The sequence below is a fragment of the Channa argus genome, chromosome 13, assembly GCF_033026475.1.
Source record: "Channa argus isolate prfri chromosome 13, Channa argus male v1.0, whole genome shotgun sequence".
Classification (NCBI taxonomy): Eukaryota; Metazoa; Chordata; class Actinopteri; order Anabantiformes; family Channidae; genus Channa; species Channa argus.
Genome location: NC_090209.1, coordinates 2,789,864 through 2,802,731, shown reverse-complemented (window position 1 = coordinate 2,802,731; position 12,868 = coordinate 2,789,864). Strand labels below are relative to the sequence as shown.

The 12,868-nt window shown below is 36.9% G+C and overlaps 1 protein-coding gene across 1 annotated transcript; it reads left to right on the top strand.

Annotated features, from left to right (window-relative positions):
- Window positions 1-417: 417 nt before the first annotated feature.
- On the top strand, window positions 418-10,608 carry commd7 (COMM domain containing 7). The gene is made up of 9 exons (XM_067528364.1): window positions 418-567; window positions 2,497-2,550; window positions 2,706-2,808; window positions 4,117-4,173; window positions 4,367-4,404; window positions 6,760-6,850; window positions 8,179-8,228; window positions 8,319-8,367; window positions 10,364-10,608. The coding sequence occupies exons 1-9, from the start codon at window positions 487-489 to the stop codon at window positions 10,438-10,440; spliced, it is 600 nt and encodes a 199-aa protein (XP_067384465.1). The 5' UTR covers window positions 418-486; the 3' UTR covers window positions 10,441-10,608.
- Window positions 10,609-12,868: the final 2,260 nt, after the last annotated feature.

Sequence of the window (12,868 nt, the reverse complement as noted above, 5' to 3'; positions counted from 1 at the left end):
CTAAATGACTAAATGTAAATGTACAATTTTACCTTTGAAATCAGTTTTTATTTGTAAAGTTTGTTTGTGCGTCCAAGAACTCTGACCCTGGTTCTGACAAAGACCACACAGAGACCAAGTTCTGACAAAGTGCAGATAGTCCGATTGGTCTAGATGAAAAAAGTATCCACTATTTATCATTATCTGTCACTCGCAAGATTTCCTAGCCTTCCTTGATCTTATGTGTCTGACATTGTCAGGAGACACAGTATGTGGCATCTACACTTCCTCACACATAAACATAACATGGAATAATAGGTCGTTTTCAGTATAAATTTAATAGTTATGAAATAAAATAACTTCAGTTGTGTTATTTTTTTCGGAAGACAAGAGGCGAGCCTATCACACGCTGCGCATGTGCACTAAATTACCCGGAAGCGGAATCTCTGGACGCAGAGAGACTAGCAGCTAACTTTGACGGCTCTGCGTGCAGTGCAGGAAAAAACGATGCAGCTTCACTTCACTAAAGATGTTTTACCGGACTCTGTCAGCACAGACTTTCAAAACCTGAACAAATTCAACGAGCAGGTAAACATAAGTCGATATAACGGGAGTCTGGGTTAGGGTTAGGGTTAACGCTAACCCTAACCCCTAACCCTAACTCTAGCTAATCGAACTGAATGTCTCATGTAAGCTGGACTCGGGTTGAATTCTCCTCATATTAATAAAGAACGGTCATGGTTTGGAGGCTTTATATGCGAGTTAATGGCTGCGTGGTTATGAATGAGCAGCTGACAGTAACAGCTCATGTGACTGCAGACTGTGTGGTGGCAAGTAACTACGTACATCTACTTAAGACCTTTAACGCTACTTAAGTATTTACATTTTCTGCAGTTTCATGTTTGGACTTAACTGTTTAATCTGCGGTCACCTGTATTCTACAAATCTGAAGTAATTTTGACTCGTACACCTTAAACAATTTAAAAAACGAAGGCTAAATAAACTCTTAAGTTGACATTAAATTTGAAAATTGATGTCGTGCACTGAATAAAAATCTTGAAACAACAAAGCAATCTCTCTATTTTTTGTTCACTAGTTTGTGTGATAATTGTCTGTGTGTGGGTTATTGTTATGAGCAAGCCCTCTCATTTGTCATATTGTCCATATAAAGATGTTCATTTTAAAATCACATAAATCAAAAATAAATTGTGTCCTCTGTTAGATAAACTACAATTTATTTTCATGCAAAGTTTTCTTCTACATTTATTTTGGAATCAATACAATTCTCATCATCTTCATCCCCCAGTCTACACTTAATAACCCATAATGAAGCCCATAATTTAAAAAAATGCTAATTTCATAAAAATAAAAAACCCTTTCAGTCACAAAAACGTTCGGACCCAGACTTAATTTAGTCATCTTGGGTTAAATCTCTACGAGATTTCCTCTCCTGGAGTTTAGGCAGTTTTATCTTATTGACAGATCTTCTCGAATTCTGTCAGACTGTCTGGAAGTGTCTGTGAAGAGCCATTTTCAGGTCTTCCCACAGAGATTTGGTTGGGCCACTCATGGACAATCGGAGACATGTCCTGAAGCCGCTGCCACATTGTCTTGTCTGTTTGTTGCAGGTAATTGTTGTGCTGAAAGGTGTATTGTTTATTAGCAGGTAATAAGCATTTTCTGGTGTTCCCCAGACATTATTGTGCTTGGACCTCTGGCCAAACTGTTTAATTTAGTCTCATCAGATCCAAAATAGTTGTATACACTTGTCCTAATCTAAATATCACCAATAAAAGTTATTTTTGAGGTCTCCAGAGAGTTCTTTGGACTGTATGGCTTTGTGTTTTCCTGACATGCAGTGTGAATTGTGGGAACTTATATGCACAGATGTAGCTTATTATAGTAAATAAACTATGTCCAGTCAGTTTAGTTTGCCACAGGTGGACTTATTCATTTATCGGAACCACAAAGCAAACAGAAAACACATAACCCGAATGTGCACTGTTACAGCAAATTTTGTGAATCCTTCTGTAAATGAGGAAATATAACCTTTAAATAAATGATCGAGAACTATAATGGAAAGATTAGTGGGCTGAAATAGTGCTGCACGGGTGAGTGGTTGCTGTGATCTTCTGGAAGGAACTAACTTTCAGCAGTTTGCGAAGCTTATGTTTTGTTAACCTAAACATAGGGTGTGTGTAGATGAAACAAAAAAGTATGGCATTCAGATTTTTTGTAACCACATAAATGTTTCAGGCTTTGCTTGGTCCAGAACTCTTGCTCCTTATTTAATAAAAAGAATATGTTTAGTATGTGAATTCTTTGTTCTGCATAAATATAATCTAAAAGTTACTTTTGCTTAATATGATCGACAAGAGAATACAAAAAAATGTTTGCTAAAAAAAATATTATAATATATTAACACATGTATTAAGCAAAACTCCACATTTTGAATACTACAAAGAGCTGAAACATTTTTCCATTAACCAAGACTTTTGTTTGTTTAATTCTATGCAGCAGTTTCTTCGTATTATTGAGATTCTATTCCAGTTCCTGCTGGAGCCCAAAGAGGTAAGCATGGGTACACACACAATTTTGATGTTAATGAGATTTTGGAAATGCCTCAATAACTGAACTGAAGCAAACCATTGCCTTTCCTTTGTTTCCTTTGTGTGTGTGTGTGTGTGTGTGTGTCTGCATGTCTCTGTGTTTGTGTTTGTGTGTAGACGGAGAGGTTTATGCAGCTGCTCACTGAGTTTGCAGGGGAACACGGGATGAGTGCTGGTCCTCTGAAGAATCTGATGAAGAGTGTCCTTCTGGTGCCACAGGGTGAGGAAAAGACAGACTCTAAGATCAAATCACTGTATGTCCTAGAGTTAGCGAGCCCCTGCTTTACTCACAGAACATTTTGGTATTGAGTAATGAACTCACATGCACCTATAGAGTTAATACTGTAGGTGGAGAGAGCAACGGGGCTTTTATAAGAACTGAATTGACATTTCCTTCACTTTCTCAAATAGCTAAAAGAGTTGTTAGATATTTTGAGAAATATGCTTTGATTTCTTACCACGAGGGGATTGAAACTAGAGGTGGTTCTATCTGAAGAACAAGTCATGCTGATCTAGATTTTCTCTGAAGGATCAGTTTAGCTGAAATTAAAATTACATCTTATTGATTCATAAAACATAAATAACATGTTACATCACCAAAAGCCAGCTATTATAAACATTTTGCATTTCAGAAAAAACATGATATGACATGTTAATTATTTAGCGTTGGTTTAGAGTTTCACACTGCTGCTGTTGATATCACCCACCGCAGCACTAAACAGGTGTATCACGCATGATTGGACCGTCTAAATATGTCCCCTACAGTAACGGCTTACACGCTTTCATTCACTTTGTGACAGGACTGACAGTGGAAAGGTTGGGCTGGTTTCATTACTCAGTATTGTTGCATTATGTTGTTTTAGTCACTGTGATAAAGGTGGTCGAGCACAAAGTTGGCAAAATAATGCTTTCCTATATACTCTCAAATATCAGTTTATTATTTACTCCTATTTTAAATTCTGTAAGTTTGTTTACGCAGTTGCTGATTTAACGGTATGATCTTTTACATTGTGCTGTTCTTTAAATTTATGATTCTGTTATTTAGCATCAGTGATAAAAAGGGATGAACAACGTCTTAGAAACAGCTGTCAATATAACAGTGTAGTTCAACAGCAGCACAAACTGTTCAAATTAAAACAGTCAACACCTCACTACAGTTTGAACAACAACTGATTATTGTCATTGTTGTTTTGGATAAAGTAGCTTTTCTGGTCTCAAACTCCAGCACAGCCAATCACACGTGCCTTACTAACCAGTTATCCATATACATATACAAAGTGTCTGACCTTTTTTTTTCTTTTTCCTCAAGTCAAAACTTTAATTGCACAACCTTGCTGTTTATACAGTATATCATCCTCTTTGTAAGGCAATCATCCATGTAGATGTGTATCTAAACATTCATGCACACCGTTTCCCACGACACTCAAATCTAGACAATGGTGAAAGTTGAGCTTTAAGGTTGCAGAAAAGCTGCAGCTACAGGAATGTTTTGGTTTCACTGACAGTGATTCTCGTGTTTTTTCCTCAGGAGCCCTGAAGAAAAACCTGACAGCGGAGCAGATCAAAGAAGACCTTGTGACATTAGGTACAAATCTGAAACCTTCATTAGCAGGGTCAATTATAAAACAGGATCCGAGTATAGCTCCAAGATATTGTCCTCTTATGACACCCTGTCATTTTGACAAGCCTACAAAGAATGAATTCCCATGGCTATTCTTTTTATAATTGTTAAAAGGACTATGATGAAATGAATCCTGCTTTATCTGTTCTTTCCTCAGGACTAAATGAAGACAAGGCAGCTCATTTTTCACAGCAGGTAAAAAAAATCCTGATGCTGTTTTTTTTTTTTTACATTTTTTTACATTCTTTCCAAGCAAGCACATACAGTCTCTTCCAAAAATATAGAAACAATTAAGCCAAATTCATGTGTCTTCATTATACACGGAATGTGGACTCATATACAAAGATGGTTTTGGAATTTGGAATTTCTGAATTTTTTCCAAAATATTCAAACAATATCTTCTATGTTTTTATGTGTAAGAACCTAATAAAGATCATCTGATCATAGCTGGTCTTAGTATTTGGCAAATACAACCTCAGTCGAAAAACAACATGTAACTTTTTTCACCGTGCATTATCATGCTGTGCCATGCACCGTGCCATAGGGGGTACCCCTATGATTCAATAGCTTGCACATTCACCTTTGAAGCAATAACTTCAAATAATCATTTCCTATGTGACTTAATGACACATCGCTGTGCAGGAATTTTGACTCATTTTTTTTGTAACACTAGTTTAGTTTATAAAGGTTTTTGGTTCTTTCACTTACACACAGCTTTCTGAAAGTCCCACCACAGCATTTAACTGGGTTGAATAAAGCCATTCTGATCTGCTTCAGATCATTGTCCAGTATCATGAACCAATTTGGACCAAGCTTCAGCTGTTGGACAGATGCTGTCACCTTTGCCTCTAGACTACTCTGGACTGGAGTTCATTGTTGACTTTATGACTGCTAGATGCCCAGGTCATGTCGCTGCAAATCAAGCTCAAATAAACACCCCTCCTCTTCTGTGCTTGACAGTGGGTATGAGGTGTTTCCGCTGAAATGCTGTGTTTGGTTTTCACCAGACATGGTGCTGGTCAATAAGACTAAACAACTCCACTTTGGTCTCATCGTTTTAGAAGTCGGAAGACGTTTTCTCCTGCTTGCCCCTCTAAACAAACTGTTCTTGTTCAGTCCTTTTCTCATTTTCCTGTCATCAACTTTAACATTTAACATGCTCAGGGTCTGACATGTAGCTCTCAGGTTTCTTTGGATTTCTTTGAGCATTGCACATTCTGAAATTAGAGTGAAGGTGCTGGGACGTCCACTCGTGGGAACACTGGAAACTCCCTTGAATGCTTTCTACTTATGAATAATCTTTCTCACTGTAGAACAGTAGAGGAAAAACTGTAGAACAACCAAATTGTTTGGAAATGGTTTTATAACCCTTTCCAGATTGATCTGCAGCAAAGACTGCTTCTCTAAGTCCATTGTTTATGTATTTCCCTCTTGAGACTGAGTTAACCGGAACCTGAAAGCTCTGAAGCAGCAAGCTGCCAAAACTACTGTTTTTAGAGATGTCTGGAGACGTGCTGATGATCAGTTAATCCAGGGCTGATGATTAGCAGCTCCTGCCTGCAACTTCTCCTCTTAAATCCTATTAAATCCAGGGGGATACTTGGCATTGCCCAAATGTTTATTTTTTCTTTGGTTCATATTGCTTGAATAAAACAATAATGGCACGGTCAAAAAAGGTATATGTTGTTTCATGTCTGAGGTTGTATTCGCCTAATACTAAAACCTGCTACGATCAGATGGTTTGTATTATGTTTTTACTCAAAATAACATGAAATTAAAAGAGGATGTACTAATTCTTGAACATGACTGTAGTTACTATAAAGCCAGCATGAAAACCACAAAGCTATCTATGGTGAAAAATACAAGCTGTTTTGAATCTGAGAACAGAGGGAAAGAACAATCAAACTCGTCACACAAACATTTAACATGGCCAATACAACAACTTAGGAAAAACCAACATAACCAGAACAGCTCAGCAAAGGAAAACAACAGCTGGTGAATGAAGTATTTCTGAGAACTAAAAAGAAAAAGCCCAAAACAAAAGTAATTGGCTTCTTTGACACTTCTGCTGAAGCAGATGTGAAGTTATCATGATCCACCATTTGAAGAAGAGTATGTGATTAGAAATACAGAGACGTTACCATACCAGGATACGCATGATCATGTGACGCATGATTGAAGTAGTGTCAAGTCTTGAGCTGTATGGCTACTTCTGCAACCGACTCACTGATCTTTACTGATGATCACTGCAGCAGAATGAATGCACAGGCGTTCTGAAAGATTTTCTCTGCCAATTGACAGACAAATGCATCAAACTTCCTGCAGCAAGACACTGATCCAAAACACGCTGTCAAGATAACAGTTCCAACACTTTTGCGCTTGCTGCTATATGCACTATGTTGTTTAATGCATTGCTGGAATACATTGATCTTTTGATCTTTAATTGTTCTTTATGAGCAGTCTTTGATTCAGTAAACTAGTCAGAGTCACATTGAATGTCAGAAATCATTTGATAGGCGCAGGAGTGACATTTCAAACTGTTTGTTACAGTGGGGGGAGCACTACGCAACACTGTCCAGACTTGCTGTTGGACAGACTCTGATGGTCAACCAGCTTGTTGACATGGAGTGGAAGTTTGGAGGTAAGACCAACCAAAACTAGACATTACACCAAATTTTACTCTCTAAATGATAGGTTGCTGTGAGTCTGTTTTTGAACACACACTCTCCTCATAGTGACTATTTATGAAGCCAGGGTCTAAAGTCTAACGTAGTCATTAGCATAGCTTACATTCATTTCAGCATGTCAGCTTTGTAGTGCTGTTGGGAATCTCTTAGGCTTCAATGTTTAGAAGTCATTAGTCTGAATGCATAAAGACTGGAGGTGATAGAAATGCTAATACACTGGGCAGGACAGTGATTAGCATCACGTTAAGCTGTTGTTGGCCTGATTTTCATTATAAAACACACTGTCCTCGGTGCTGCTTTTCCTCTGTACTGTTACACAAATGGCTGTTGATATGCAAAACCTACAAGCAGACAATCAGACTACATATTTGCATATCGCCAGTGGGTCAGCTGTATCTGGTCACACATCTATGGAGACACTTCTAGTCTGGCAGCCGAAGTGACCAGTGAAGTTTAGTAGGCTGAATTTTAAGGTATATAAAAAAATCTCCAGGTCTTTTGAGTTGTAGCACATTTTGCTATGGCTTTTCTGCAAAATACCAAACACCCCCAAAATCAATTATCCAATTATGTTATTTTGAAAGACAGTTGTTCCATAGAGAAGATGGTACTATACATACAATGCAGTTTCGAAGCAGTAACTTATAAGTGGTGATCCAGGAGTTAAAGGAAAAAAAGACATTTACTGTGTGTAGCATTACTCTCAATATAAATTCTAATATAACCACTTAAAACTAAGAAGGTGCTATTTCATTCGTACAATAAATCCCAGACTATGTGCAGAAAAAAGTTGAAAAAATATGAGGTGAAAGTGGTAGTTAAATCCTTTTATGCTGTCATGTTCCTTATGACTTCATTCAGATATGTCACAACCCAGAACACAGTTAAGCACATGAGGGATGCAAATGCACAATAATGGACAGTACATCAAGCGAGGTATAATACACAAGGCCAAAATATTCTAACCGTAACCTTGTAGATGTTTTTTCTTTCTCATGCTGTTTAGGACATTCTGTTAAACAATCATGTTTTTTAGTTAACTGAGCAGTTCACAAAGATTAGCTACATAACAGCATCCTACCTGTGTGCCTCTCTGTTAGTGTGACTGCATGCAGTTCAGAATTTTGCTGTCTTAGAAGTCATACGTACAAAAGGGGGGCTACATAATACCCTAATATATATGAATATGTATATATGTATATCAATCAGAAACATTAATAAAATTCTGCTTTATTTAATTTGTAAATTCATGATGATATGATGTGTTTTGTGGTCCCCACAGTGACTGTTGGCACCAGTGAGATTCAGAAAGTGGGTAATATCTTTCTGCAGGTATGAAAGCTTACTGAACTCTGCTCTTGACTGAAAACACACACATGCCTTTGTTTGGCTTTGTTAAACACAAACTTGGTTCTCTTGCAGTTAAAACTGGTGGTCAGAAAGGGGAATTCCACTGAAAATGTCTACATGGGTGAGTGAATCTGTGCTCACTGATACAAAGTGTGCATTATTATATTTGCGAAGAACCTCACTAAAAATAAGACTCGATAAGAATTGTGCCCAACTCGATCTCTAGCAGTCACCTCTATCTGGGAGCAGCAGCAGGATTAATAATTACAATGAAGAAACACTCCACACATTACTCATGTCTGCAGGTTCTCCTCAGAAACACCAACCTTTAGTGCAAGTGCTGGTGCATTGCTTTCTAAAATGTATTTATGATCATTACAAATACAGAGCTTTTGAAGCAGCGGGGTGAAAAATCCAGCAGACTATATATTAACTTTTACATTTTTCTGACATTTAGCTGCTGTTAGCCCTGTCCCTCGCCTGTCTTTTTGTTCAGAAGGTCGTCCTTAAAGCCTCATGTTATTTTTTAAACAAATTCTATTTTTAATATTGCCTATACAGACCCTAAATGAGCTTGTTTACTTGTGTGGTGGACCCCATTGTTGTCTAAGCACATTAAAAACACTCATCAGTCAGACACACTGTTCCACTCCATAACACATCATTTCAAAACATCTGGTTTGTAAACTTTTAGGTAAGGTTTGTCAAATGCCCAGAATTACCATATTTATTTTTTATAGTGGTCTAAAGTGAGCAAGCATCAGCTGTGCATGCAAGAGATGTCCTCTCATCTTTGTTTACAGTCTGATTTGCTAGCTCGTCTTGCGGAACACAGTTTCATCCACTTCGGCTCAGTAATAGTTTTCGAAGTTATTTTAGGTAATGAGGTTTGCAGTACATGGTGGTGGCAATGTCTGGACCACTAGACTTTTTAATCATTAATTTTTTTTCTGCGTGACACGTTATTAGTGACGTGGCAATAAAATATCTGAAGTTTGACCCAAAATGTGTGATCAACCAGAACCACTTCATTGACCACTTCAGAGATGAGGCTTATCGAAAAGAGAAAAAAGGTTTATATACTGTACTACATGAAAGCATGTCCATTATTTTCCCCGTGGCCAGCTACTAATTTAGACAGTGAGGTAACACCTTAATAACCTTTAACTGTATATTAGTGGTGACTCTATTGGTGTCGCTGACTCTATCTGCATTGCCACATAAAGCTTTGGTGGCTTTTACATTTCAGTTCAATGAAAAACCGTGAGGTTAAAGAGTTATGCTGTTAGTAATAATATATTGGTTAGACCATGTATGACATAGAGCAGGGGTCGGAAAACTAGGGCTCGTGAGCCAGATGTGGCTCTTTCGATGACTGCGTCTGGCTCGCAGATTAATCTTAGCTGACATTTCTTAACACGGTAAGTTATTAATAATTCCGCTGACATTTTAAAGTAAAACAGTACAGAAATTACAGTGTTAAAAAGGACGTTCGAAATAAAAAAAACGAGGAGAAAAAAAGATGAGTACCACCATACTTTTCACCATGAATGGGCAGCGCGTGTGAGTATGGACCATGGTTGAGTCTGCGTTTGCATTGTGAGCAGTCGTTCTCACGTCTAAAAAAACATCAAGAGCAACCTACGATCACATCTATTGGATCAAAGCCTCTACGCCTGTAATATTCAACGCACAATATAAATAAAGAAAAACAGCACTAGAGTCTGTAGTTGCATACTGTAAAAATGATAAAGAAAACAATCGGAGCAGCTGTTCAACAACAAAGGTGAATGCGTAGTATTGGGCTTTGAACGCTTCCAAATTACCTACACTTTGTCATCTCCTTGAATGCAGTGGTGCAGCAAAGCATGTTACACAGTAGCTGTGGCTAACAGGCGGCTAACGCTATAGTTTCAATGGCAACACAGGGAGACAAACGTGCTGTCCTTTCCAAAGAAACAGACCACAGACATCACTATCGTTACTTCAGTGACCTGCTGGCACGGCAACTGAAGACAGCAGTGGGATCATAAAATAATTATATTATTTGTGTGAACTGACCTTTTAGATTGAACTAAATCAGTTTTATTTGAAAACTGTTGTCTCATCTCTTTCAGAGTTGACACTTCCTCAGTTTTACAACTTCCTACATGAGATGGAGAGAGCTAAGGCCAGCATGGAGTGTTTCAGCTGAGTGTGAGTGTGTGTGTGTGTGTGTGTGTGTGTGTGTGTGTGTGTGTGTGTGTGTGTGTGTGTGGTACTGAGAGCCACATACAACTTAAATGAAAAAAAAAGTAATTTTGTTATTTTCTGACAGACATTTATAATCTAATCTACCAATAAAAATTTATATTAAAAAAGACTCATTTGTGTGTTTTTAAAAGCTTTTTTCTTCTGGAAATGCCTTTTAACAATATGACTTAATGAAGAGTGACATTTCATCGATACCTAACTCAAGTGAGCCCTGTGGGGAAAGTTTCAGTCCCAAAAAAAGAGAAAGTCAACCTACCTCTCAGTCAGACCTGTTTGATCAAGTCCTCTCATTTCTTGGCAAGAATAATACACTGTTGAATTTATTCCAAAAAAAGTATGAGTATTTGCAACATATATTTATGCAAACTGTGATAGACACTATGATTCTACTCTAAAAAACAAAAAAAGGTATAAACTTTTTTTAAACATTCAATAATAAATAAAATGTGTTTAGCAGTTCTAGGAGATAATACACAAAATTAGTGATTAGGAAAATGTTGTTAAACACCACACGGTGAGACCTTTAAACTAGGACGCAGAATTTAGACAGCAGAGCAATTTTGTCGGTTTTCTTTCTGATATACAATAATTAGTTTAGCACTTAACTTAGTTATTGGACCTTTGAGTTATGTTCTAGGCATTAGTGAATAAAGTGGTGCCAACAGAATCTGTCTGACTGACTAAGGAATGTACACAGCACATTTTATTGCACTTGGCCTATTTGATCATGAGATATCTTATTCTCCTTGATCTTTGCTGGCATTGATTGTAATGTCTTTGTATTGTTTTGTCTAAATGTATCAAATAAATAAATGTAATGTCTGGCAGAGTTGCATTTTAATGCTAGAATAAAGCTCTAGGGTATAGAAACATCATTGTTGGCAGTTGCTGTTTACAAGCAGGTCTGCTGGTCTTGAAAAAAGCCTTACATTTGAATCTCAGACTTTAAGGTCCTTTAAGGTTTTTTTAGGATGATGAAGTAAAATTACCCAAAACCAGATTGTTTTATTTTGTGTTTATGCGAGATTGGCTAATGTTTGAATGTGGAGGATACAGACTCAGTTTTAGCGTGGAGCCACCATGTTTAATGTTTAATCCATGAGTGAGGTGGAGAGGAACAGACTTTTTGAACTCAGATTTCTAAGAATAAGTTCAGAATTCTTTTTTTTTTTTTAAGTCAGCAGGGCAGAACAAGTGAGAGCTGGTGTGTGTTGCAGACAGTAACGATCATTGATCATCTTTAGACTGTTCTATATTGGAGCAGCTTCCTTTTCTGACTTTGTAACATGACAAACACATGAGATATGGTCCAGTTGTCTGCATTTAATACGTCTAGAAGCTGGATTTTGTTCTTTAAAGTCTCTGCTTTTTAAATTGGTATATGGTTACGAAAAACACTGAAGTAGTTTGATATATAAATGTAAATAAATGTAGCATAAAGCATAGATATATTTTACAGCCTTATAGAGACATCACTACTCAATTTAAAAAAAATTATATCAGAATAGGTTTTTATATTTTCATTTATTGTAGCCCATCAGCTAACAGAAGATGTGTTGTACTCAGAAAATTAAGCAGAAAACTAACGCACATACAAAGCACATGGATCTAAACTGTGTTTTAAACAAACATAAGAAGGTCAGATATTACAAACATTTGATAATAATAAAGTCATGTTGTGTTTGATCACTTTATATAATTAGAATTCATGGTACCCTGGTAACCAAATGGTTTATTTTCTCTTCTCTCGACACATCAACATTGTAAATTAAAATGAATGAACCTTACTTTAAAAAGTATGCAAATGAATTGCCTCTATAAAAAAGTGAAATAGTAATATATAATTGCAATAGTAATTGTAACAGTTTGAGTTGAATGTACTGTGTGTTCCACACATATTTATTTAAGTTGAACCCACTCAGTTAAAAAGTTTTGGAGTTTGCTTTAAACCATGCAAATGAATTGCCTTAACAAGACCAAGTAATATTTACTTTGGGGACTTCCGTATTTTGAAAGTCTGTTATGACTGTTCTATTTTGTTCAGTCATGGTTTCTTAAACATGGCCCCCAAAATGTATAGACCTGCAATATTATGGTCACATTACCATAATAAATAATAATAAAATAAACATAAACATAATAAATGCCAGCAGATGGTGTTCCAAAAGTATCAGGGGTCTTCTTCGCTCTTCCACTGCACTTTTGTTGATGAATTCAACCAGGTTGCTTTGACCCTTTAAATACGTGACTACATGTTTTTGTAATACCCTTTTTGTGAATTACTGCCTCCCACTGGTGTCATAGTGTCATTGCCTCATTTGTTGCTGCTTGATTGTTTTAACTTAGCTTCACTTAAAAATGATAAGTAA

What these genes read in the sequence shown, in the direction of transcription:
- commd7 (XM_067528364.1), top strand. Translation starts at nt 487, where the DNA reads ATGCAGCTTCACTTCACTAAAGATGTTTTACCGGACTCTGTCAGCACA. An exon ending in TCCTGCTGGAGCCCAAAGAG is followed by an intron (nt 2,551 to 2,705) that starts GTAAGCATGGGT and finishes GTTTGTGTGTAG; the next exon opens with ACGGAGAGGTTTATGCAGCT. An exon ending in CATGGAGTGGAAGTTTGGAG is followed by an intron (nt 6,851 to 8,178) that starts GTAAGACCAACC and finishes TGGTCCCCACAG; the next exon opens with TGACTGTTGGCACCAGTGAG.